General features: G+C 39.0%; 1 protein-coding gene across 2 annotated transcripts in view; it reads left to right on the forward strand.

Moving 5' to 3' along the window:
* Positions 1-27489, forward strand: part of Ca-Ma2d (Ca[2+] channel Muscle-specific alpha2/delta subunit) — a 95782-nt gene that overhangs the window by 33397 nt on the left and 34896 nt on the right. For both annotated transcript variants that reach the window (XR_010949452.1, XM_067765240.1), the window contains exons 2-3: positions 2890-2971; positions 3030-3396. Coding sequence is in view for 1 of the 2 variants with exons in the window: in XM_067765240.1 (XP_067621341.1) it covers positions 2890-2971; positions 3030-3396 (449 nt within the window). In the remaining variant the exon portion in view is untranslated. The remainder of the gene's footprint in view (positions 1-2889; positions 2972-3029; positions 3397-27489) is intronic.

The raw sequence follows: 27489 nt of genomic DNA on the forward strand, positions 1-27489 counted from the left end.
TGTTTAGGCCGATGATATCAATGTCATCAGCATATGCCAGTTATTGCACGCTTTTATAGTATATTGTTCCAGTGCGGTTAAGTTCTGCAGCTAGTATAATTTTCTCCAGCATCAAATTAAAGAAATCGCACGATAGGGGGTCACCCTGTCTGAAACCTCGTTTAGTTTCGAACGGCTCGGAGAGGTCCTTCCCAATTCTGACTGAGCTGATGGTGTTGCTTAACGTCATTTTGCACAGCCGTATAAGTTTTGCGGGGAAACCAAATTCAGACATAGCGGCATATAGGCAGCTCCTTTTCGTGCTGTCGAAGGCGGCTTTAAAGTCGACGAAGAGGTGATGTGTGTCGATTCTCTTTTCACGGGTTTTTTCCAAGATTTGGCGCATTGTGAAAATCTGGTCGATGGTAGATTTACCAGGTCTGAAGCCGCACTGATAAGGTCCAATCAGCCGGTTCACGGTGGGCTTCAATCTTTCGCACAATACACTTGAAAGGACCTTATATGCGATATTAAGAAGGCTGATTCCACGATAGTTGGTGCATTTTGCAGTATCCCCCTTCTTGTGGACTGGGCAAAGAACACTTAGATTCCAACCGTCGGGCATGCTTTCGTCCGCCCATATTTTGCTAAGAAGCTGCTGCATGCGCCTTACCAACTCCTCGCCGCCGAACTTGAATAGCTCCGCAGGCAATCCATCAGCGCCCACGGCCTTGTTGTTTTTCAAACTGGTTATTGCTATTCTAACTTCGTCATAATCGGGCGGGGGGACATATATTCCATCATCATCGATTGCGGGATCGGGTTCTTCATCTCTGCGCGGTGAATTGCTGCCTCCATTTAGGAGAGCAGAGAAGTGTTCCCTCCATAATCTAAGCACTCTCTGGACATCAGTTACAAGGTCGCCGTTTTCATTCCTACAGGAGTTTGCCCCGTTCTTAAAACCTTCCGTCTGTCGCCGTATTTTTTGGTAGAATTTTCGGGCGTTATTCCTGGTGGCTAGCAGCTCAAGCTCCTCGCACTCACGCCTTTCTGCTTCTGCTTTTTTCTTCCTGAAAAGGCGTCTCGCTTCCCTTTTCAACTCACGATAGCGTTCACACACTCCTCTTGTCGCGCTCGCTTTTAACGTAGCCCTGTAGGCAGCGTCTTTTCTTTCGGTTGCAACGCGGCATTCTTCATCATACCAGTTGTTTTTTCGTGGCCGCCGGTAACCAATTTTTTCCTCGGCGGCAGTATGAAGTGCTTTGGAGATATGCTCCCACTGCTCCTGTATTCCTTCAGGATGAGTTGTGCCCTCAGAGAGCAGGTGTGAGAGTCGAGTTGCGAAATCATTGGCAGTCTGTTGTGATTGAAGCTTTTCGACGTCTAGCTTTCCTTGTGTTTTTTGTTCCTTGTTTTTAGCCGCGTTGAGGCGGGTGCGTATTTTGGCTGCAACGAGATAATGGTCCGAATCGATGTTAGGTCCTCGGATCGTTCGCACATCTAAAACACTGGAGGCATGCCGTCCGTCTATCACAACGTGATCGATCTGATTGCGAGTATTTCGATCAGGAGACAGCCATGTAGCTTGATGTATCTTTTTATGCATGAACCTCGTGCTTGATATGACCATGTTTCGAGCACCGGCAAAGTCAATCAGCCTCAGTCCGTTAGGAGAAGTTTCATTGTGTAGGCTGAACTTTCCGACTGTAGGGCCAAAAACACCTTCTTTGCCCACCCTGGCGTTAAAGTCGCCAAGCACGACTTTTATATCATGACGGGGGCAGCGCTCGTATGTGCGTTCTAATTGTTCATAAAAAGTGTCTTTCACCTCATCGTATTTCTCCTCTGTCGGCGCATGGGCGCAGATGAATGATATATTAAAAAATTTTGCTTTTATTCGAATACCGGCGAGACGCTCGTCCACAGGCGTGAACGCCAGCACTTGGCGACAAAGTCTCTCTCCCACCACGAATCCGACGCCGAAACTGCGCTTATTCGCATGGCCACTCCAATATATGTCACAATTTTTGATCTTCTTTCTTCCTTGCTTCGTCCAACGCATTTCTTGGATGGCGGTGATGTCAGATTTTGCTTTGACGAGGACATCAACCAGCCGGGCATCTGCACCAATCCCATTCAGGGAGCGGACGTTCCATGTGCATGCCCTCAATTCATTGTCCTTCAAACGTTTGCCATGGTCGTCATCAATAGAGAGTGTATTTATCCGAGGCTTGTTGTTATATTTCATTGGAGTATGGTTTTACGTGGCGGGTCCCAAGCCCAGCGCACAACCCGCTCAGCGGGGGTGAAAATATTACTTGGCACGTTTATATAGCGAGCCGCTTGCTCCAAGACAGACGCCCGCTTGCAGCCGCACCTAGAGGTGTACAGACGCTGCCGATGAAATCTCCCCCCGGCTAGCCCTTAAACCGATTATGTCAGAGTGGCCTAGCCAGGTTGTCGCCTTCTCACATTAGCTCACCGCTAAACGGGTGTTTAGCGGCTACCCAGAGGATACTTGGCCGCAAGCGACCGGCAGTAGTGAGCTGCTTGAACCGCATGCAAAAGAATCGCTCTGGCCATTCCCAGGTGAATGGCGGTCAGAAGCTTTCCCCACTTTCGTGGACTTCTACACACGGCCCCACCCTCCTTTGAGCGTACACCTTTGGCAAAATCACGATCAGGAGAAGTTAACGTGCTTGGGAAGGAATATTTGAGCTATATTTAGTCTCAAAAAAGTTTATCGGTGTGAAAACCCACACAATGAGCTTTAATCGATTACGGACCTTTAAATAGTCTTTGGTTGCAATTCAAGCTTTTATTTACTATCTCAGACAAACAGCTCTTAGTTTGTACAATTCAAAACTTTGGAGATATAGTCTACAAATTTTCCAACTTTCCATTTTCCAGTGTCGGCAAATGGGCGATGCAGTTTGGCGATGAATTGTGGGAATTAGCGCAACGTATGACGAAATCACAAGAGATAAAGGCGGTAAGTACACAAACAGTGAAGTCCTTTAACCTTTCATACCAATTTCTATATTCCATAGAAATACAAAGAATACAATGCTCGCGTCGAATTAAAAAATGGCAGCGAACTCATTAAATCCATTACAGCGAACGTGGGACGTATGTTGTCGCGCAAAATGGACGCAGTACGATGTATTCAACAGAAAGCCGAAACGGTCTTTGAAGCATTCGATTTTAATTATACAGACGCCTCAGAAAATTATCAATATTATTCGAGCAAATTTTCGACATTCGATGGTAAACGAGCAGAAGAACTACTGGAAGGCCTACAAGAGGAAGCGAGGAGATATTTAAACTTTACATTAAATCCGGATACGCACTTTTATAATATATCTGTTGATACAGAACATAGTTCCGTCCATGTGCCATCAAATATATATGATGGGGGTAAGTTGAAATGAAGGTGGGGTGACATAAGGTCAAGGGGCAAAAGGTCAATTGACTTTATGGCCACTTCAAATGGCCATAAGATCAGTCAATTGACTTTATGACCTTTCTTTATTTTGACTTTATAGCCATTTACGAAATTTTCGGTTTACCTTATGGCATTTACGGGAAAAGCCATATACAGCAATTTAAGATTAGCACATCCGCAGGATGGGTTAAACGTCTAATTGAATATATTTTTATACTCAGCGTGCTTTGATTGGATAACGGTTGGTTGTACAGGTATAAAGGAATAGAGATAGATATAGAATTCCATATATCAAAATCATCAGTATCGAAAAAAAAATTTGATTGAGCCATGTCCGTCCTCCGTCCGTCCGTTAACACGATAACTTGAGTAAATATTGAGATATCTTCACCAAATTTGGTACACGAGCTTATCTGGACCCAGAATAGATTGGCATTGAAAATGAGCGAAATCGGATGATAACCACGCCCACTTTTTAAGTATATATCATTTTCGAAAACAGAAAAAACCTGATTATTTAGTAAATAATACACCTAGAATGTTGAAATTTGACATGTGGACTGATATTGAGACTCTTGATAAAAATTTGAAAAAAATGTTTAAAATGGGCGTGGCACCGCCTACTTGTGATAAAATCAAATTTACAAATATTATTAATCATACTTCAAAAATCGTTAAACCTATCGTAACAAAACTCGGCAGAGAGGTTAACTTTACTATAAGGAATGCTTTGAAAAAAATTAACGAAATCGGTTAAGGACCGTGCCCACTTTTATATAAAAGATTTTTAAAAGGGTCGTGGACGAATAAAATAAGCTATATCTTTGCAAAAAAGACCTTTATAACAATGGTATTTCATTTCCCAAGTGGATTTATAACAATAAATATGAAAAACTTCAAATTTTAAAAAATAGGCGTGACACCGCCGCTTTTATGACTAAGCAATTTTCTATGCTTCGGGAGCCATAACTCGAAGAAAAATTAACGGATCGTAATAAAATTGGGTACACAAGTTTTCCCTATAGCAGAAAATATTTCTAGTAAAAATGGACGGGATCGGTTAAAGACCACGGCAACTTAGATATAAAACAACTTTAAAAGGGTCGTAGACTAGAATAATAAGCTATAACTTCGAAAAAATAGTTTTAAATCAATGGTATTTCACTTATCAAGTTTTATTGTAAGAGGAAATGTGGAGACATTTTTTTTAAACGGGCGGTGCCACGTGTTATGTATAAAAGTAATTTATCTGAGATGAAATGTACAATTGAAGCTCACGCTGAGTATATAATGTTCGATTACACCCGAACTTAGACACCTTTACTTGTTCTTATTTTAAATGAATCCTTCCCGGCTTAGCTTTTAGTCCTATTTTGCACTGTATTGAAACTAGAATAAGGGAAAGTACCGCCGCGGTTTTTTCTTCCAAATTTTCTCTAAACTTTTAGCCGAATGAGTTCTTATCTCAGAAAGGACCTCATTGGCCATAAGTAGCATGAGACAAACGCATCCTTCCATAAGCGCTAAAAAGTCTTCAACAAATGCTACAGCTTGGCTACCCAATTATTCATCAACACCTTTCAAATCCGGAGTACGGAGCAGCATACTTTCCCCTCTTTTTAGATGGGTTGAAGCGCCCCATCAAGTCTGCTTTGTAAAATCGGATGGGTAGATGCGACTACGGTGTCTCCATTCTGAAGTTTTACTTGTAACACTAGATGCCATTGCTCTCAAATAGCGGACGGAGGATGATATTCTGAGTTGGACATCTAGATTCTTTACATATTTTATCTCATTGGGTCTACACAGAGTGCGTCTGACTCGCAAGTCATCTCTGTATAAGTGTTGACTCGCCGGCAAAATTACACACATTTCGATTTTCACTAGTTAGTCAGAGTTATTTCGGTGCAACTATTACTGAAATATTTTCACTAACACATCGAAACTGACTCTTGACTCCGACTCATTGTGCGTAGATAACTCAGTCCTCTTTGCCATAACTAGAAGTTTTGTAGGACGCAGCTTAATTGGTATCTAAAAATCCTTTAACTTTTGCCTGCAACTAGTAGCCGGAGCCTTCCCCTCGCAACACAAGATACGAACACGGAACGTGCTCAACCACCACATCCTACTTCAGACTTCCTACGTCTGCTGACGAAGCTTTATTTTTAAGCATATTATGCTTGAAAGCAATGCCCTGTAAGAACCTCCATCAAGGGATGTTATTAGTCTAACAACATAAACATTCACATGGTCGTTAAGGGCTGCCCTTACTCGCTTACGTCACTTCGCTGCTTTGAAGGAACATCATCTTTACTACCCCAGTCTTTTGCTTCCATTTGTGCTGCTGATTTCGGGTTATCTTTCTGCATCCCCTGCTTCTAGCGTATTTTGATTTGTTTTTCTTTAGGACTTTCCTTCCTAAGACGCAAATAAATACTGTCCATGGATATTTACCCACGCTCTGGATACAACACATCCAACGCCTTTTCGTTTATTTGTAGGATTTATCCTGACTCTTCATTGTGGTTAGAGACACTTGACACCCCCTTCAATCCAATTTTGATATTTTTGGGTTCTGACCATCGTGCCTCTTCTTTCCGCCCGGGGCTTATTCCTTCTCAATCTGGTTTCTGAATCAAGGAATTCACAGCTAAGTTATTGTCAGCGCATTGCCGTCGGCCTGCCTCCAAATGTCTCACGGGCCCCTGAAAAATAGTCGATGAGCCGACTACGGTGTACAAGCGTTGGAAAATTCTTAAAGCTTTTATGTACTATGACAGCGGCCTCTTACCCTTGCTATCCCTTTCACTTCTCAAATATCGTTAAAGGATTTTGAGTTAACATTGTTAGTCGTACGACCATTTCGAAATAATAACGGTACTCTGTTAGCGAGTATTCCGGGATCATTTTGGTATTATTTTGGAATTAAGCAAGACTTAGAAAACTTCATTTATGATATCGATAACATAGGGTAAATTATGGACGCGTTAGCGGTTATTTATCGAAAAGTTATCAGCTGCCGCTGCGGTGTGGTGGCACCTGGATCCGCCTACCACACCGAAAGTCCTGGGTTCAATCCCGGGCAAGGAACATCAAAAATTTCAAAAAAGGTTTTTTCAATTAGAAAAAAGTTTTTTTAGCGGGGTGGCCCCTTGGCAGGGATTTGGTAAACACTCCGACTGTTTTCCTGCCATGAAAAACTTCTCAGTGAAAATTCATCTGCCTTGCAGATACCGTTCGGAGTCAGCGTAAAACTTGTAGGTCCCATCCGGCCAATTTTCAGAGAAAACGAAAAGCAGCATGACGCAAATTGGAGGAGAAGCGCGCCCTTAAAACTCTTCGCCGGTTATCGCGCCTTGCATTTACTTTTTTTTTATCTATTTGTTATCAAAACAAGTAAGAACGGGACTGTCTTCGGCTGTGCCACCACCGATCTCTATGATTTATTCAGACAACAATATATGCTATATACGTAAGCATTTGGTGAAATTTGAAGCTTATAGCTGTTAGAATGAGGTAGAAATTGCGAAAAGTTTCTTATCTGAACAATCGGTTGTATGAGATATATACTGTTACGAATATTAGCAAAACTAAGGGGTGCTGCTATCTCTAAGCCGATGCTAAACAGTGATATCATGCACATCCATAGATCAATCATTATGTATCTACATAAACGAAACAATAATTGCGTCTACACATATATACCATGTACGTATACGAGCAGCGGAGAATCAATGCACAAACACATGCATATATCTGAGATACTCCTGAAAGTATGCAATGAGAGAAGCTATAAAATCTTGCAATTGCAGTTACAGCTGAGAAGTTTGAGAGCTGATGGCAACTAGTAGATTCTGGAAGCGCCTAGAAGATGCGAACATTGAAATCAGAGAGTATAAAAGGCAGCAAATGTAGAGGCGCTGGAATTCAGTTTGAGTTGAGCTATCAAGCAGTTTCGATTAAGACGATATCTAGCGAGCCATAGCAGTATTATTTTGAAAGTAGAGTTTCATTTGAACTATCAATCAGTTTGGTTGTTAAGCCAGCTAGTTGCAAAGTATAAGTGTTATTGTGAAGTACTTTAATAAAGCCATTTTTCCATTATTCAATATTGGATTTATTTATTCAACAGTTTAGTGATTCGACTTAGCAGAAGGGCAAATAAGAGGATTTGCAAGCAAATTCGTTACAATTGGTGTCAGAAGAGGAATTGTTGAATAAATTCCAGAGGACAACAAGGACATGGCAAAGTTCAGTGAATTGAAGATCCAGCAGCTGAAGAAGGAATTGGAGAGCTGTGGATTGAATACAAGCGGCGTTAAACTTGAACTTCAGGCACGGCTGCGAGAGGCAATGGAAGCAGAAGGAATTGAGGTGGAAGAGTATGACTTTCATCTTGATGGCGAGGAAATAACAAAAATGGAAGAAACACCGCAGACAATGGCGAACACAGACCTGAACATGATATTGGCTGCAATATCGGCACAAATGTCCTAAATGTCATCACAAATATCTACCAACATGTCATCACAATTGGAATCGCAGGAGACACGCATAACATCGAAGATTGAAGCATAGGAAACACAAATTTCTTCCCAACTGGTCGATGGACAGAAGATGGTAGTTGCATATTACAGCCGTTCGATTGGAAAACCAGAGAGGAACTACTGCTTTACGCGGAGAGAGCTGTTGGCATTGGTAGAGTGCATTAAACATTTTCACAAATACCTCTACGGCCAGCGATTCCGTGTCAGAACAGATCACGCAGCTTTAAAATGGCTTCTGCAGTTCCGTAATCCGGAAGGACAATTGGCACGGTGGATCGAGTGACTACAAAGTTATGACTTTTCCATTGAGCATCGAAAAGGTAGTACCCATGGAAATGCCGATGCAATGTCACGAAGACCATGTAGTTTGGAATGCAAGCACTGTTCAAAAGCCGAGGAGGAAGAAGACATTATAGATGTCCGGCTAATGACTATAACATGTACAGATGAATGGGACAAGGAAACAGCTAAGAAAGTGTCAGCTAGAAGATACAGATCTGTCACGTGTTATGCAAGGGCTCGAACGAAACGAAAAAACAAACAGAGAAGAGTTGTCAGCAGAGAGTCCCATTGCGAAGTCATATTGGGCACAGTGGAACAGTTTATAATTGATATCCAGTTGCCTTCATCGAGTATGGGAGAGTTGGGATGGTAAATGCAAGAAGAAACTGATAGTTGTTCCCAGAAAGAGGATACCTGACGTGCTCAGCGAGCTGCATAATGGTCCAAGCGGAGGTCATCTTGGAATCACGAAGACGCTCGAGAAGATTAAACAGAGATTCTATTGGGTTGGTTACCGTCCGTCGGTCACTGAGTGGATTGCGAACTGCGAGGTTTGCAGCATAGGGAAAGGGCCCAGAACCCGAAGTCATGGCCAGATGAAGCAATATAGCTCAGGTGCGCCATTTGAAAGGATCGATATGGATGTCGCCGGTCCATTTCCTGCTAGCAATGGCGGAAACAAATATGTACTGGTAGTTATGGATTATTTCAGCAAATGGCCAGAGGTATACCCAATCCCAAATCAAGAAGCGGAAACGGTAGCAGAAGTGTTTATAAACAATTGGGTTGCAAGGTATGGTGTACCAATGGAGTTACATTCTGACCAAGGCAGGAATTTCGAATCAGCTGTGTTCCAGGAAATGTGTAAATCATTGGGCATTCGAAAAACACGGACAACTGCGTTGCATCCTCAATCCGATGGTATGGTAGAACGATTCAATAGAACATTGGAGGAGCACTTAAGGAAAGTAGTAGACAAGTACCATAAAGAGTGGGATACCCGCATATCATTATTCTTGATGGCTTACCGATCAGCAGTGCATGAGACAACGGGCCAAACCCCTGCAAAAGTAATTTTTGGCAATGACCTTAGACTGCCAGCTGATTTGAAGTTTGGGATAGATGCCAATGCGGAGGGAAATGTCAAGAAATCCACTAGTGATTTGGAAGAAGAGCTAAGAGAAATAAATGATCTGATAATGCAACGAACAAAGATTATGAGTGATGAAATATTTAAATTTATAAAACGAAATGTTTGTGGTTTGAATGTCTGAACATCAATCGATTTATTAAACAAATTCGTTCTCTTTTATAGATGCGTTCTTAACCTACACATTCATAATTACCTTAATGCTAAAAATATGTACATTTGTAGTAACACTAATCATACATGTAAATTTGTATACACGGTATGCAAGTTAAGGTATGATACCACCACCTACATAACAAAGGCTGCAGAAATAGGCAATACCAGGGCAACAGAAAACTAAAGCGTCAATAGTCAGTTGATGCAGCTTACCAACAATCCAACTACATTAGAAACATAACTTGCCTAAATGCCTGACATCACAGCATAGCAACAACAATTGCACGAGTTGGGTACGCAGCCCAACAGCAACCCACAATCCGCTACCTGCCTTTGCCTAACAAACCAGATATGATATTATAATCAGCATAGCAACATCATATGCGTGAGCTCGTTTATTATCACAACAAAGGGTGATCGCCGCTTGCACTTATCTTAGCAACAGCAGGCTGGGCATGCAGCACATAAGCATTGCCTGCTTTACCACCCACTGCATAGTAAGCAAAGCTTGGTTGACAAGCTTGTCAGGTAGGCCAGCAGCCTACGCCGCGATATGAAGTGATGTGCGTCTGATCAGCACAACTCTGTTGCTAGGTCGCTAGCAATAACATTAAAGCGACCTGTTCTGCATAACAACATGATGGGCATACAGCACATAAGCATTGCCCGCTTTACCACCCACTGCATAGCAAGCAACGATTGGTTGACGAGCTTGGTAGGTAGGCCAGCGGTACAACAGGTTATGCCTTGATATGACTGATGCACGTCCGAAGCAATACAATTCTGTTGCTAGGTTGCTAGCAATAGCATCATTACGACCTTTTTCTGCACAACAACATCAACAGGTGAATACCACTGATCACAAGGGTATTTAAGGCGGTATCATCGCCCTTCAAAGGCAGTTCTTCTTTGGAAGTAAAGTAAGGTTGCAAAGCAACCAATTTAATTTATTAAATAAAAGTGATTAACTAATATAAAATAAAGTTTGTGTTTTATTTGGAATAAGCAATATGACTTGCTTAACTGGCGCCCAACTAGGAAAAGAACCAAGTGTCCTGTGAAAAAATAAATGTCCTTAAAAAAGGATAGTGACTTAACAGAAAATAAAATTTGACATCCTTACAAAAGGAAGTGTAAAAAATTAAAAACTTAACTATTCATAAATTATCGTTATAAAGAGGAAAAACTATTAAATTTTGAAAAGTGGAAAAGTGTAACCAAAATAATAAATAAACAATAACTAGCTAAATAAATATCCTTTCGAATAAAGGGATTAAATAGTGAATGTGTGCGGAAGCATATTTGAAAAATATCCTTATGGAAATTAAAATTTTTATTTTCGAATTCGATAAACTGAATATAATTTAATTAAAGATACAAGTCGTAAAAGAATAAGGAATTAAATTGTGACTGCAAAAAATTCGTTAAGAAAATTTTAAATCCTTTTAAGAGGATCGTAAGAAAAACGAATTGCGAATATCCTTAAGTGTTCGACACAAAAATAAATGTGTACCCAATAGAAACCTTTGCGTTAAAAGCAACTAAAAACAAAGCAAAATTTTGAAAATTAAATACAAGCGATGAAAACCTATGCAATATTAACTATATTCAACTACCAATGGGATGTGTAAGCGGCCAAACCCAACTTTATCGAACGAGAGAGGAAAGAACCAGAAATTCCAGCAGCATATGTACATATGTAAGAAAAAATTTATGTTTAAAAATCATTTTTTTAAGTGTATTGCAGAGAAATATTTAGAGTAACTAGGCGTTAAAAATTAACTAAAATATTTATATTTTGGATTCTAAAAATAAAAACTGTAATAACTAAAAATTAAAAATGGATAGAAGTGCAGTGACTAGTTTATTAGAATCGACAGTGAAGTAGTTGAACAGAATTTTAGGGAACAGTTGGCAGAATTAACCCTTTCGACCCTCCAGGGACACTATTGTCCCACGAAAAGTTTGTAAGTTCCTAAATCTCTAATAAGTTATTTAAATTGGCGCAAAGAAGTCCCAAACATTAGTTTATGGGGTAATTTATATTGTTACGAATTTTTATTTGCAAATCCTCTTATTTGCCCTTTTGCTAGGATCGTATCGCTAAACTGTTGAATAAATAACTCCAATATTGAATAACGGAAAAATTGCCTTTATTAAAATACTTCACAATAACACTCAAACTGTGCAACGAATAGCTTAATAACCAAACTCATATCTTAAAGGAAACTGACTTTCAAAATAATAGTGCTATTGCTCGCTAGATATCGTCTTACTCGTAACTGCTTGACAATTCAAATCAAACTGAATTCCTTCTTACTCGCTGGCGCCGCTTTTATAGTTTACGCTGCATACTTCTAGGCTCTTCGATTTCCAGAACTTACTAGTTGTTTCGGCTACAAAATCGCCAGCCACAACTACGTGCACAAATTATTGCTCACTCTTGTGACAACTCAGATAAGGTATATGCATGTGTTTGTAGTTTACAGTCTCCCGCACACACATAAGCGTATAAGTAAATTCATCGGTGTGTGACATCTCATCTCTTGCTGCCTTGTATGTAAATGTTGCTCGTCGGAATGTGTACATATGTGTAGACGCAATTATTTATTCGTTTAAGTAGATACATAAAGATTGAATTATTGATGTGAATGTTTGTAGTTTGCGCACATAGGCATATAAGTAAATGCATCAGTGTGTGACATCTCTCTGGGCTGCCTTATATATGTGTATACTTGATTTAATTATTAACGTAAATACTGCTTGGCATGGCCTTAGCATCGCCTTAGTGATGGGATAATTTAGTGATGCTAATATCCGTGACACTGCCCTCCACCTAAGTCTGATCGTCCCGATCAGACAAATCTCTCGATCTAAACGTTGCTAGCCTTTCCAAATGGACCACCTTCATTTTGGTTCGTGGTTTACCGATGGTTTGTATGCGGTACACTACATCGTTGATCCGTTTTACAACTTTGTATGGGCCTTCCCAATTACACTGCAATTTCGGGGACAAACCTTTTTTACGTTGTGGGTTGTATAACAGCACCAAATCTCCTTCCTGAAAACCTTCTGAATTAATTGCTTTATCATATCTGGCTTTCATCTTGTCACTCATAATCTTTGTTCGTTGCCTTATCAGATCATGTATTTCTCTTAGCTCTTCTTCCAAATCACTAGTGGATTTCCTGACATTTCTCTCCGCATTGGCATCTATCCCAAACTTCAAATCAGCTGGCAGTCTAAGGTCATTGCCAAAAATTACTTTTGCAGGGGTTTGGCCCGTTGTCTCATGCACTGCTGATCGGTAAGCCATCAAGAATAATGGTATGCGGGTATCCCATTCTTTATGGTACTTGTCCACTACTTTCCTTAAGTGCTCCTCCAATGTTCTATTGAATCGTTCTACCATACCATCGGATTGAGGATGCAATGCAGTTGTCCGTGTTTTTCGAATGCCCAATGACTTACACATTTCCTGGAACACAGCTGATTCGAAATTCCTGCCTTGGTCAGAATGTAACTCCATTGGTACACCATACCTTGCAACCCAATTGTTTATAAAAACTTCTGCTACCGTTTCCGCTTCTTGATTTGGGATTGGGTATACCTCTGGCCATTTGCTGAAATAATCCATAACTACCAGTACATATTTGTTTCCGCCGTTGCTAGTAGGAAATGGACCGGCGACATCCATAGCGATCCTTTCAAATGGCGCACCTGAGTTATATTGCTTCATCTGGCCATGACTTCGTGTTCTGGGCCCTTTCGCTCTGCTGCAAACCTCGCAGTTCGCAATCCAATCAGTGACCGACTGACGGCAACCAACCCAATAGAATCTCTGTTTAATCTTCTCGAGCGTCTTCGTGATTCCAAGATGACCTCCGCTTGGACCATTATGCAGCTCGCTGAGCACATCAGGAATCCTCTTTCTGGGAACAACTATCAGTTTATTCTTGTATTTACCATCCTCACTCTCCCATACTCGATGAAGGCAACCGGATATCAATTCCAAACTGTTCCACTGTGCCCAATATGACTTCGCAATGGGACTCTCTGCTGACATCTCTTCTCTGTTTGGTCTTTCATTTCGTTCGAGCCCTTGCATCACACGTGACAGATCTGCATCTTCTAGCTGGCACTTTCTTAGCTGTTCCTTGTCCCATTCATCTGTACATGTTATAGTCATTAGCCGGACATCTATAATGTCTTCTTTAGCCTCGGCTTTTGAACAGTGCTTGCATTCCAAACTACATGGTCTTCGTGACATTGCATCGGCATTTCCATGGGTACTACCTTTTCGATGCTCAATGGAAAAGTCATAGCTTTGTAGTCGCTCGATCCACCGTGCCAATTGTCCTTCTGGATTACGGAACTGCAGTAGCCATTTTAAAGCTGCGTGATCTGTCCTGACACGGAATCGCTGGCCGTAGAGGTATTTGTGAAAATGTTTAACGCACTCTACCAATGCCAACAGCTCTCTCCGCGTAACGCAGTAGTTCCTCTCTGGTTTTCCAATCGAACGGCTGTAATATGCAACTACCTTCTCCTGTCCATCGACCAGTTGTGATAAAACGCCTCCTATAGCATATCCACTCGCATCTGTATCTAGAATAAATGTTGCTCCTGGAATCGGATATGCTAACATTGGGGCAGTGCACAAACGCTCCTTCAATGTTTGGAAAGCCACTTCTTGCTCCTTCTTCCATTCAAAAGCTTTATTTTTTCTTGTAAGCTCATGGAGGCTATGGGCTACGCTGGAAAAATTTTGTACAAATCGGCGGTAATATGTGCACAGCCCAAGGAAACTTCTTAATTCATGTAGGTTCTGTGGTCTTGGCCAATCCTTTACAGCCTCTATCTTTTCGTTCGCAGTGCAGATGCCCTCTGTCGTTACCTTGTGACCCAAATAATTTACTTCCTTTTTAAACAGCGCACACTTTTTGGGACTTAACTTCAGACCAGCGCCAGCTATTCTTTGGAAAACTTCCTCCAAGTTCTTAAGATGTTCATCGAAATTCTTGCCCAATACGATGATGTCGTCCAGGTACACCAAGCATGTTTTCCAATGTAGTCCTTTCAATACCTGATCCATGAGTCTCTCGAAAGTAGCTGGTGCATTACATAGTCCAAAGGGCATTACTGTAAATTGCCAAAGACCATCTCCGACGCTGAAGGCTGTTTTCTCTTTGTCTTCCTCATTTACCTCCACTTGCCAGTAGCCGCTTTTCAAGTCCAGTGTGGAAAACCATTTCGTACCAGAGAGCGAGTCCAGAGTGTCGTCAATTCTTGGCAATGGGTAGCTATCCTTTTTCGTAACGTCATTCAACTTCCGGTAGTCGACGCAAAACCTCATTTTTCCATCCTTCTTCTTTACAAGTACTACCGGTGAGCTCCAGGGACTAGCTGATGGTTCGATGACGCCGCTGTCGCTCATTTCTTGTATAATTTGACTCACAACTTGCCGCTTCGCCAGTGGAACACTACGTGGAGCTTGACGGATCGGCCTCGCATCTCCAGTGTCAATTTGATGTTTCACAACGTTGGTGCGGCCTGGTTTAGAACCATCCTGGTCAAATATGTTCGCGTACTTTAGGAGCAGTTGTTTTGCCTTACTCTGATATGCTTCCTCTAGCCCCTGCGTCCATGCCGTGATGTCATTTGAAAGATTAGTATTACTAGCTGAAACGTGTTCCTGGAGCTGTTCACAGTTAATAACTACTTCAGCCTCTTGGCATCTTCCCAAAATAGCTCCTTTAGTTAGTTTGAGTGGTGAATTGAACTCATTGAGTACTCTTACTGGAACACGTCCATCTTGTTTTGTCATAGCCAGGGTTTTTCCTACAAGTATGTTCAGTGCTGATTTGTTTGCTGCTTCGACAACCCACAATTTGTTTGTCCCACAATCTCCATCAACCTTTGCCCAGATGACTGCTTCGGATTTTGGTGGTATTCGCTGACTCTCTTCCACCAGCACTCGTTTACTGCTGTAGCCTCTCTCGTAGCCGAAATTAAGTGGTACATCCATGTTCTTATATCGCATCGTCTTGCTTTGCATGTCGATCTTGATGCCCTGGTCGATTAAGAAGTCCACTCCAATTATGATTTCATCAACAATCTCTGCCACTATAAAATTGTGTACTACCGTGACGTTCCCAATTGCGACTTCACATGATACTTCTCCTAGAACCGTGCTGTCTTCTCCAGTGGCTGTACGCAATCTTGCTCCATGCAATGGTGTTATCTTCTTGTTGACTAAATCCGCTCGAATGATGGAATGAGATGCACCCGTATCTACAGTCAGTAAACGTTCCTTTCCATCCACATGTCCTCCGACAGTAAGATTGTTTGACCTTCTTCCAATTTGTGAGATAGAGATTATGGGGCATTCAATTGAGGGAGCCAGCTGTCGCCCCTTGCGGCTGACTCGCTTTAGTTTAACGATTGAGTGGACTTGGAGATTTGCTCATCTCCTTCAGCTCTGCGTTTACGGCCACCCACATTGTTGGAGCTATTGGGACCGGTGCTGCAATGTCGTGCAATATGACCTGGGTTGCCGCACTTGAAACATTTAATAACTCCGGCATTTCTCTGTTGTGATCCCTTCAGTGCTTCCAAAATTGTGTCTACCCATTCTGGCCTTTCTACTTCTACACGATGAGCTTTGTATGCTGGTTTACTCAATAGTGAGGCCGTTTCCTGAGTCAATGCATGTGATACCGTTTCAGAAAATGTCAGCTTTGGGTTTGCGTATGTAGCTCGCTTCGTTTCCACGTCCCGTATGCCATTTATGAAACTCTGGATTTTTACCCTTTCAGTGTATTCCACGGGTGCGTCCGCATTTGCAAGATGAGCCAATCTTTCAATATCTGAAGCAAACTCCTGCAATGTTTCATTTGCTTTTTGGTAGCGGTTTTGCAACTCAATTTGGAATATCTGTTTCCTATGCTCGCTTCCATAACGTCGTTCTACAGCAGCCATCAATGCTTCATAATTGTTCCGCTCTCCTTCGGGAATCGTCTGTAGAATTTCCGCTGCTGGCCCCTTCAATGCCACGAATAGTGCAGCAACTTTATCTTCCGAATTCCAGTTGTTCACTGCTGCGGTCTTCTCAAACTGTAGCTTAAAGACCTGGAAAGGAACAGAACCGTCAAAGGATGGTGTTTTTACCTTTGTATTGCTTGCTGAAACAGCTGGGCGGTTTAATTGCAACTCTTGTATACGACCTCTCAAAGCATCCACCTCGGCTTCGATTTTTTCCTCAAACTGCGTTATTTTCTCGTCCATACGTGCTTCGAGTTTTGATGATATACGCGCCTCTTGTGCTTCGAGTTGTACTGTTATGCGTGCCTCTTGTGCTTTCAGTTGTGTCTCCATTTTTGATGTAATGCGTGTCTCCTGCGATTCTAGTTGTGATGCCATATATGTCTTCTGTTCTGCCAGTTGAGATGACACTGTCGATGTTTGAGCAGATATTGCAGCTAAAATCATGTTCAAGTCTGTACTGGTAACCGTCTGCGATGTTTCGTTCTTCTCTTCAATTTTTGTTGTCTCCTCGCCATCAAGATGAAAGACATGCTCTTCCACATCAATTCCTTCTGCTTCCATTGCTTCTCGTAGCCGTGCCTGAAGTTCGAGTTTAACGCCGCTTGTATTCAATCCACGGCTCTCCAACTCCTTCTTCAGTTGCGGGATCTTCAATTCACTTAACTTTGCCATGTCCTTGTTGTCCTCTAGAATTTATTCAACAATTCCTCTTCTGACACCAATTGTTACGAATTTTTATTTGCAAATCCTCTTATTTGCCCTTTTGCTAGGATCGTATCGCTAAACTGTTGAATAAATAACTCCAATATTGAATAACGGAAAAATTGCCTTTATTAAAATACTTCACAATAACACTCAAACTGTGCAACGAATAGCTTAATAACCAAACTCATATCTTAAAGGAAACTGACTTTCAAAATAATAGTGCTATTGCTCGCTAGATATCGTCTTACTCGTAACTGCTTGACAATTCAAATCAAACTGAATTCCTTCTTACTCGCTGGCGCCGCTTTTATAGTTTACGCTGCATACTTCTAGGCTCTTCGATTTCCAGAACTTACTAGTTGTTTCGGCTACAAAATCGCCAGCCACAACTACGTGCACAAATTATTGCTCACTCTTGTGACAACTCAGATAAGGTATATGCATGTGTTTGTAGTTTACAGTCTCCCGCACACACATAAGCGTATAAGTAAATTCATCGGTGTGTGACATCTCATCTCTTGCTGCCTTGTATGTAAATGTTGCTCGTCGGAATGTGTACATATGTGTAGACGCAATTATTTATTCGTTTAAGTAGATACATAAAGATTGAATTATTGATGTGAATGTTTGTAGTTTGCGCACATAGGCATATAAGTAAATGCATCAGTGTGTGACATCTCTCTGGGCTGCCTTATATATGTGTATACTTGATTTAATTATTAACGTAAATACTGCTTGGCATGGCCTTAGCATCGCCTTAGTGATGGGATAATTTAGTGATGCTAATATCCGTGACAATATTTTACCATTATAAACATACACGTTATTATGCGATTTTTTTAGTTTTCTCATTAATTTGTCGACAGTTCTCAAAGAAACTCGTGCTAATTGTGTTCTTGTGCTTAAAATAATTGATCAAAATCGTTAATTCGTTACTGTTTTAAAATCGAAACCGGCATTTTATTACTGGAAATTACAAAATATATATTTATGTTGTTTATTTTCAAAGATTTTGGATATTTATTTACTTTGGGACGCTTATGTCCCTGCAGTATTTTTTGATGGGACATTAATGTTCCAGTAGGTAGTTTTCGACCCTATATATGTTTAATGTTAATTTCTTTTAGGAACTTTAAATGGCAACAAAACTAAGTGAAAATGAAATCGCAAATATTCTGGAAGACGACCAGAACGATTTTAGTAGTACATTTTAGTAGTAATCAGGTACTGATTTTAGTAGTGGAAGCGATAGCCTTTACCATCCCTTAGAAGGTAATAGTGACATTGAAGTTTATTCAGGTGACTCAGAACAAGGCTACTCGGATGAGGATGTTAACCGTAATGATCAACATGAGACAGCAGTTGTACCTAATGTCACTAGTCGCGAAGTTATTACTTGGAGCTCTCCTAGTGCCTCTTTCCTACCAAGAAAATTGGTCACCAATAGCCGTAATTGCAAACTCGCAGAGAGCATGTCATGCCTCGCAACACCATCTAATATATATCGTAAAATCTTTCCAAAAAGTTTGTCACAATATATTGCACCGTGCACAAATGAAAGGATAGATATAATGCGTAAATCAAAGGCTAAGCGGCAAAGAATACCTTGTACAGATGCTGGTGAAGTTGATATAGTGATTGGATGCGTTTTTGAAATCGCATTTATATTGATCGCAGGTCAACCAAATGATGGAAGAAAGTTTTTTATCGCGTTGTAATGATTGGTGCTGAGAAAGCGTGGGTTATTCACTCGGAGGTGCATCCAAAAAAACTTCCTTTATAGACTTTATAGTACAACTGCTGAGTCCTTTGTTGCAAATGGTAGAAAGGCAACCGCCCGCAAAGATCTCGTCGGCAGGGAATGCGATCAAACAGCTTGAGGAATAAGAAAAACGTTGGCGAACATTTGCCGATCTAAGGAACTACGAGACGTCGATGTGCCTCATGTGCCCAAAGGAAATTTGAGAAAAGTACGAAAACTATTTGCAAAACTTTTAATTTGGTTTTTTGTAAAAACTGTTTCGCTTCTGCTCATTCATAAATTATTTTCTGCTCTTTGCATATAATTTTGAAATGCTATGTATGAACTTATGTACAAAAGGAAATATTTTACCTTTTTATACTAAATTTAATAAAAAACTGCATAAATAGTGCTTTTATTGTTTAAAAAAATGTTATGCATACATGCGTAATAAATACGTATGGGACATATATGTCCCATTATAAAACCCTAATGGGACTCATAAGCCCCGCCCTTAAATATCATTGTAGACAAAAAATACGATGATCATCATGCTACCACATATTTACTGACCTATTTCCACTTTAAATATTCAAAAATTATGTTTCCATATACACTCTACAAAAGTCGGATCGAAAGGGTTAAAACGGGAATTTCAGAGTATTTTGCCCCAACAAATAGAAGTGCTCAGGCCCGTAACTATTGTCCAAGGTGTGCAAATTACCCACACGGACCTTAATTTAGTTAAGTCCCTACCGGAATTTAGGGGAAAAATTTCTGAATACCCAGCATGGAGAGAAGCAGCTAGATTCGCGATAAGTTATTATACTGAGGGCTCGGAGCCTTATTATATTGCCATGGGTATTTTGCGCAACAAAATAACTTCAGCTGCTAATGAAATTCTTAGCGCCTTTAACACCCCACTAAATTTTAAAGCTATCATAACAAAGTTGGACCAGTTATATGCGGATAAAAGACCACTCCACATATTAGAGAACCAACTCAACACCTTGAGGCAGCGTAAAATGTCTATTAGTGAATATTATGATGCAGTTGATAGACAACTGACATTGATTTTGAATAAAAATATAATGACCTATAGCAGCAATGAACAACTCACTCATGCATTTAATGTAAAGGCAAGGGAAAATGCTTTAAGGGTTTTTATTTCTGGTCTCAAGCGCCCACTTTGTGATACCCTTTTTTCTGCAAACCCACCTGACCTTCTCAGTGCACTTGCCGCAGCGCAAGAGTTGCAACATAATCGTGAACGATATGAGTTCGCACATACATATGCCTCGGGAAGATTACCACAATTGTATCAAAGTGCTCCATTGTCTAACACTTGGCCTCAACCGAATCGATCAAACAATTCAGTACAATATCCTGTCCCGATGGAAATAGATCAGGGATCCTCTTGTTTCAGGCAAAATCCTCAAACAAGAACTAATAACTCCGAGCCATTCAACCATCAACGAGCATTCTACCAGGGAAATAGTTTGAATTATCAAAATTCTTATCTACAACGGTCGCGTCAACAAGCCAGCACTTCCGCCCCATCACAACAACAGCATAGGAGACCTTATGCTAATAACATAACGGCAATTAGGCATCCTTGCAACGGCAACAAGCCAACAACTTCGCCCAACCACAACAACATCATAGGAGACCTTATGCTAATAACATATCCAATTAGGCATCCTTGCAACGGCAACAAGCCAACAACTTCGCCCAACCGCAACAACAGTGTAAGAGACCTTATTCTAATAGGACCTCCACTCAGGCTCCTGGCCAACTTAACCCCAATAAATTATCCCTTTCAATTGAGATCTATTAATGGCGTAAATAAAATTTCTGAGAAATGTAAAGTAAATATCCTGGGATCGACTGCTACATTTTTTATACTTCTCCAATTGGATACTTTTGATGGAATCATTGGGTATGATTTGTTAAAAGATATCGAGGCAAATATTAACACTAAAGTTGGTCTCATTTTCCACAAAAACGGAAAAGAGAAACTTAATTTTTTCAATTCCAAGAAGTAAACATGGCCCAAAATAAAACTCTTAACGAACCCTGTAGTATCAAAATATTGAAGCAGCGTAATTCGAATGCGTTTGCGAATCCCAATAGAGCTCTCCCATATAACACAAATGCTATCGCAATATAGACACTTTAACTGATAAGCCAATTTATTCAAGAAGCTACCCTTACCCAATCTCGGTAGCAAATTTTGTTAACAATGAAATTGAATCTCTGCTTAAAGACGGCATAATAAGAAAATCCTATTCACCCTATAATTCCCCTGTCCATGTAGTTTCAAAGAAAGGTTTAGACGACGACGGAAATCTAAATTTAAGAATGGTTATCGATTTCCGGAAACTAAATGAATACACTACATCTGACAAATATCCTATTCCCGATACTACAGTAATACTTTCAAATCTGGGCAAGTCAAAACTATTTACAACACTGGACCTTAAGTCTGGATTTCACCAGATTTTTCTTTCATAGAAAGACAGGTGCAAAACTGCATTCAGCGTAAACAACGGCAAATATGAGTTTTGCCCTTTGGTTTGAAAAATGCCCTGAGTATATTTCAAAGGACAATTGACGACATTTTGCGCGATGACATCGGGAAAATATGTCACGTTTACGTTGATGATATCATAATTTTTTCACCCGATGAAAGCTCTCATTACAAGCATGTCGATACCATATTGAAAAAAATTGAACAAGCGGGAATGCGGGTATCGTTAGAAAAATCAAAATTTTTTAAAAGTGAAGTCGAGTTTTTGGGTTTCACAGTCTCACACAGAGGAATCCAAACATGTCCTAGCAAAGTAGATGCCACCCTTAATTACCAACAGCCAAAGTCGTTGAGATCACTGCGGTCCTTTTTGGGTCTTTCCGGCTATTACCGCAGGTTTATAAAAGACTATGCACATATATCAAAACCCCTCACAAAATATTTAAGAGCCGATAATGGCCACGTTAGCAGCCGACAGTCTAAAAAGTTAACATCTTCTTTGATGACGAAGCAGTCAAGGCCTTCAATAAATTAAAAACTATGCTGGCCTCGGAAGACGTCCTTCTTCAGCACCCAGGCTACTCTAAGCCATTTCAGATAACAACCGATGCCTCATCCGTAGCCCTAGGAGCTGTACTTTCACAAAACGGCAAACCTTTTACGATGTTATCTCGTACACTGTCTAAGACTGAAGAGAATTATGCTACAAACGAACGCGAACTTTTAGCTATAGTTTGGGCATTCCAAAAGTTAAGGCATTACCTATACGGTATTAAAAATATACATATCTTCACTGATCATCAGCCCCTCACATTTGCCATGTCAGATAAAAATCCAAATTCCAAAATCAAAAGATGGACTGCATTCATAAACTCATTCGCGCCGAAATATTTGTATAAGCCCGGAAAAGACAACAAAGTAGCTGATGCATTTTCGCGTCAATATATTCATAACCTTGACGACACAGATGATACAGTTCATAGTGAAATTTCCCTTTCTCATACAATTAAATCAATCAAAAACCCTGTCAATCAATTTAGAGCCCAATTGGTGCTGTTACCATCCGAGGTTAACAGCAAGTCCACCAAAATTTTTTTCCAAAAACTCCTTAGGCACATCATATACTTTAAAACTGCGGAATATCTTCTACAAACAATCCGGGAAAAAGTTAACCCAAATGTAGTAAACGGAATCTGTTGCGATCTCGAAACCTTAGCAAGAGTCCAGTCGTTACTCCTGTCAAACTTCCCAGGTGTAAGATTCATCCACACAGAGAAATTGGTAATAGACCTAACAAAAAAGGAAGACCAAATCGAAGCTGCTACTATGGAGCACAACAGAGCCCATCGCTCAATCCAAGAAAACTATAAACAATTGATATCTGAATATTTTTTCCCAGATATGAAGAAAACTTTATTAACAATAGCTAAAAACTGTAAAACATGCCTGGAAAATAAATATAATAGACAGCCAATAAAAACTGATATAGGCCAAACACCAATTCCAGAATATCCCGGTGAAATCCTCCACGTAGATATTTTCTCTGTTGAGAAATTTCACTTCTTTACCTGCATAGATAAATTTTCCAAATTTGCAATTACGATTCCTATTGACACCAGATCAACGACTGATATTAAAACGGCTTTATTAATAATATTTAATAATGTCCGATAATGAAAAATCTCTTCATTCGAATACAATATCTAATATGTTAATATATCATTTCAATATTGAACAATTTTTCATACCGACCTTACACAGTAAAAGTAATGGCCAAATCGAAAGAGTCCATTCAACGCTAACAGAAATCGCTCGATGCATAAAAGCCGAACAAAATATAACAGATATTAAAGAAGTAATCTTACTTGCAACATATAAATATAACAATTCCATACATTCGACTGTAAATTCAAAACCAATTGATATTATTAATGATTTCACCAAAGATCACCTTGACTTAGTTAAAGCAGCACTTACTACTGCCCAAGATAATATCGTTAAAAAAGGAAGTAACAATCAGAAAATATTTCAAGAAGGTGAAAAAGTATATGTTCGCCGCAATAAACGTTTAGGGAATAAGTTAAATAAGGTGTACGTTGAAAATACAGTTCAAAAAGATGTGGGTACAACTGTCCTAATAAATGGCAAAAAAGTCCATAAAGATAATTTAAGGTAAAATTTTTTCACAAAATGCCAATTGTTAAAAACAAAATTTTTTCCAACGACTTCTACTGTTCGCACTAAAGCTAGTGTTAATCAATTTCGATTTAAACATATTGTAACGAATTTGCTTGCAAATCCTCTTATTTGCAATCCTCTGCTAAGTTCGAATCACTAAACTGTTGAATAAATAACTCCAATTTGTAATAATGCAAAATGGCCTTTATTAAAGTACTTCACAATAACAAACTGTGCAACGAATAGCTTGCTTAATAACCACACTGATTGATAGCTCAATGAAACTCTACTATTCAAAATAACACTGCTATTGCTCGCTAGATATCGTCTTAATCAAACTGCTTGACAACTCAAATCAAACTGAATTACTTCTTACTCGCTGGCGCCGCTTTTATAGTTTACGCTGCATACTTCTAGGCTCTTCGATTTCCAGAAGTTACTAGTTGTTTCGGCTACAAAATCGCCAGCCACAACTACGTGCACAAATTATTGCTCTCTCTTGTGACAACTCAGATAAGGTATATGCATGTGTTTGTAGTTTACAGTCTCCCGCACACACATAAGCGTATAAGTAAATTCATCGGTGTGTGACATCTCATCTCTTGCTGCCTTGTATGTAAATGTTGCTCGTCGGAATGTGTACATATGTGTAGACGCAATTATTTATTCGTTTATGTAGATACATAATGATTGAATTATTGATGTGCATTCACGTCACTGCTTAGATCGGCTTAGAGCTGGCAGCACTCCTTAGTTTTGCTAATATTCGTAACAATATTTAATTATAATTTTGCCATAACATTTTTTTACTAGTAATTGAGATTTATGCTAGAATAATTTGAAAAGTTTGAAAAATCACATTTTTTTTAATAGGGGAGGAAATTATTATATAAACAAACGTACATGTGCATACGGCAGCTTTAATTTCCCTAACATTGATTAATACAATTTAGAAACCATGCAATTAATTTAATAAATCATATTTAAAAATCTTTTTTATTGCCCAAAATTTATTCATTATTAAAAAAATGAAAAAAAGAGATTTTTACTAAGACACCGGATTTTTACTAATCATTATTATTAAATTGTTAATTAAAAGTATTTAATAGCCAAAAAAAATCGTACATATGCATACGACACGTATAATTTTGTTAACATATCCTAAGTGACCAAAAAAATGTGTTAAATATGCTAATTAAAGCAAATTACGGCAGAATATTGTTGGCCGAATATAAATAGCTTTGTAAAAAAAATATATGAAAAGTTAAACATTTTCACTTAATACATTTTTGTTCAAGCGTGGCTTTTGCCGTTGTCATATTTAATAAGTACAAGAACAACGCGAACGTGTAAGCTCTGATAATATAATTAAAAACCAAATTCTGAGTAGTCCTTAAAAAGCTAATTATAAAAAATGCATTTTTTTTTTTATTGAAATTTTCGTACGTTCATATATTTAACGTAGTAACAAAACTATAAATAATAAAAAAAAAACAAACAAATTTTGAATTGTTCTCGAAAACGCAAACTAAAATTTTTTACAAATATATTTAACTCAAGAATTAATAAAGTAATTACAAAACAAATTTTGAGTTATAATTATAAAAACTAAACAACTAATTATTTTTTTTTTTTCTATATATTTAATTTAGTGAAAAAAAACTATAAATATATAGTTATAAAAACAAATTTTTTTTTGATAATTCGATATTATTAGATATTATTAAAACACAACTTTTGAATTGTTATTAAAAACGCTAATATAAAAACCAAACAACTACACTTCTTTTTCTCAATAAAATTTTCGTACAGATACGTTTATATGTACCTATATGTAATTTAGTAAAAAAAATTATAAATAATGTAATTAAAAAACAAGTTTAGAATTGTCCTTAAAAACGCTAATTATAAAAAATTTATTTTTTTACTTAAATGTTTACTATGAAGAATATAAATAAAACACCCATTTTTAATTGTACTTAAAAGGCTAATTATAAAATAAAACAATTTTTTTTACTGGAATATTCGTATGCTTTTATTTTTGATTTAGTAACAAAATTAAAAAAAAACTCCATATATTATAATTAAAAAAAAACCTAAAATCTGAAATTTTTCTTAAAAATACTAAGTAAAATTGTTGTAAAGATATGTTTATTATTTAATTTAGTAACAAAAGCTAAAATATTCAGCTTAATATTGCTCAAAATGTCAAACCAAAAGATTTAAAATACTTCGATCTGATACCAAAATTTTCATTTCCACAAGTCATTAGTAAACTTATTCACTTGCAAAAAAATCAATTAAGATATAGTTATAAGTTTTAGATTAAGCTGTATGTATTTATAATTTCGTCATATCAGGGACGCTCCGAACTTAAGAAGGGGAGGAGTTAAGGTATGATACCACCACCTACATAACAAAGGCACTTCCTTGCATATAACCTGCTGCAGAAATAGGCAATACCAGGGCAACAGAAAACTAAAGCGTCAATAGTCAGTTGATGCAGCTTACCAACAATCCAACTACAATAGAAACATAACTTGCCTAAATGCCTGACATCACAGCATAGCAACAACAATTGCACTAGTTGGATACGCAGCCCAACAGCAACCCACAACCCGCTACCTGCCTTTGCCTAACAAACCAGATATGATATTATAATCAGCATAGCAACATCATATGCTTGAGCTCGTTTATTATCACAACAAAGGGTGATCGCCGCTTGCACTTATCTTAGCAACAACAGGCTGGGCATGCAGTTGCTAGGTCGCTAGCAATAACATCAAAGCGACCTATTCTGCATAACAACATGATGGGCATACAGCACATAAGCATTGCCCGCTTTACCACCCACTGCATAGCAAGCAACGTTTGGTTGACGAGCTTGTTGGTAGGCCAGCGGTACAACAGGTTATGCCTTGATATGACTGATGCACGTCCGAAGCAATACAATTCTGTTGCTAGGTTGCTAGCAATAGCATCATAACGACCTTTTTCTGCACAACAACGTCAACAGGTGAATACCGCTGATCACAAGGGTATTTAAGGCGGTATCATCGCCCTTCAAAGGCAGTTCTTCTTTGGAAGTAAAGTAAGGTTGCAAAGCAACCAATTTAATTTATTAAATAAAAGTGATTAACTAATATAAAATAAAGTTTGTGTTTTATTTGGAATAAGCAATATGACTTGCTTAACTTGCATACATGTAGATTTGTAAGCATGGTATGCTTACCTGTAGATTTGTATGCATAGTCTGCATACATGTAGATTTGTATGCACGCTATGCATATATGTAGATTTGTATGCATAGTCTGCATGCATGTAGATTTGTATGCATGCTATGCAGATATGTAAATATGTATGCATTCGTCAGCAAATCGATATTCTGTCTGGTTAATTTTCATGATTGGTTGTATGTAAATATTTTGGTGAGAAACTAAAATTGATAATAAGCAGAATTTATTATTTGTGAACAGAGAAGAGTTTCATATTCGGCATTCCATTGATGTTAGGTAACCGCTGAACGTCATGCTGAACATATACCCAGTAGGTATTGCAGGAAAGGCGGCCGCGGCAAGGTCGTTGGTCAGGCTTCGTGATATGGGATATAGACTTTCTGACCGCGGACACTCTAGCCTTCTTACCAGTTTCGACTTCATCCCGGACAGAACGGACTACTGTATGCCGATAACTGCTCCCTATACAACCTTCACCCCAGTTATTCCA

This window comes from Eurosta solidaginis, chromosome 2 (genome assembly GCF_040869045.1).
Source record: "Eurosta solidaginis isolate ZX-2024a chromosome 2, ASM4086904v1, whole genome shotgun sequence".
Taxonomy (NCBI): Eukaryota; Metazoa; Arthropoda; class Insecta; order Diptera; family Tephritidae; genus Eurosta; species Eurosta solidaginis.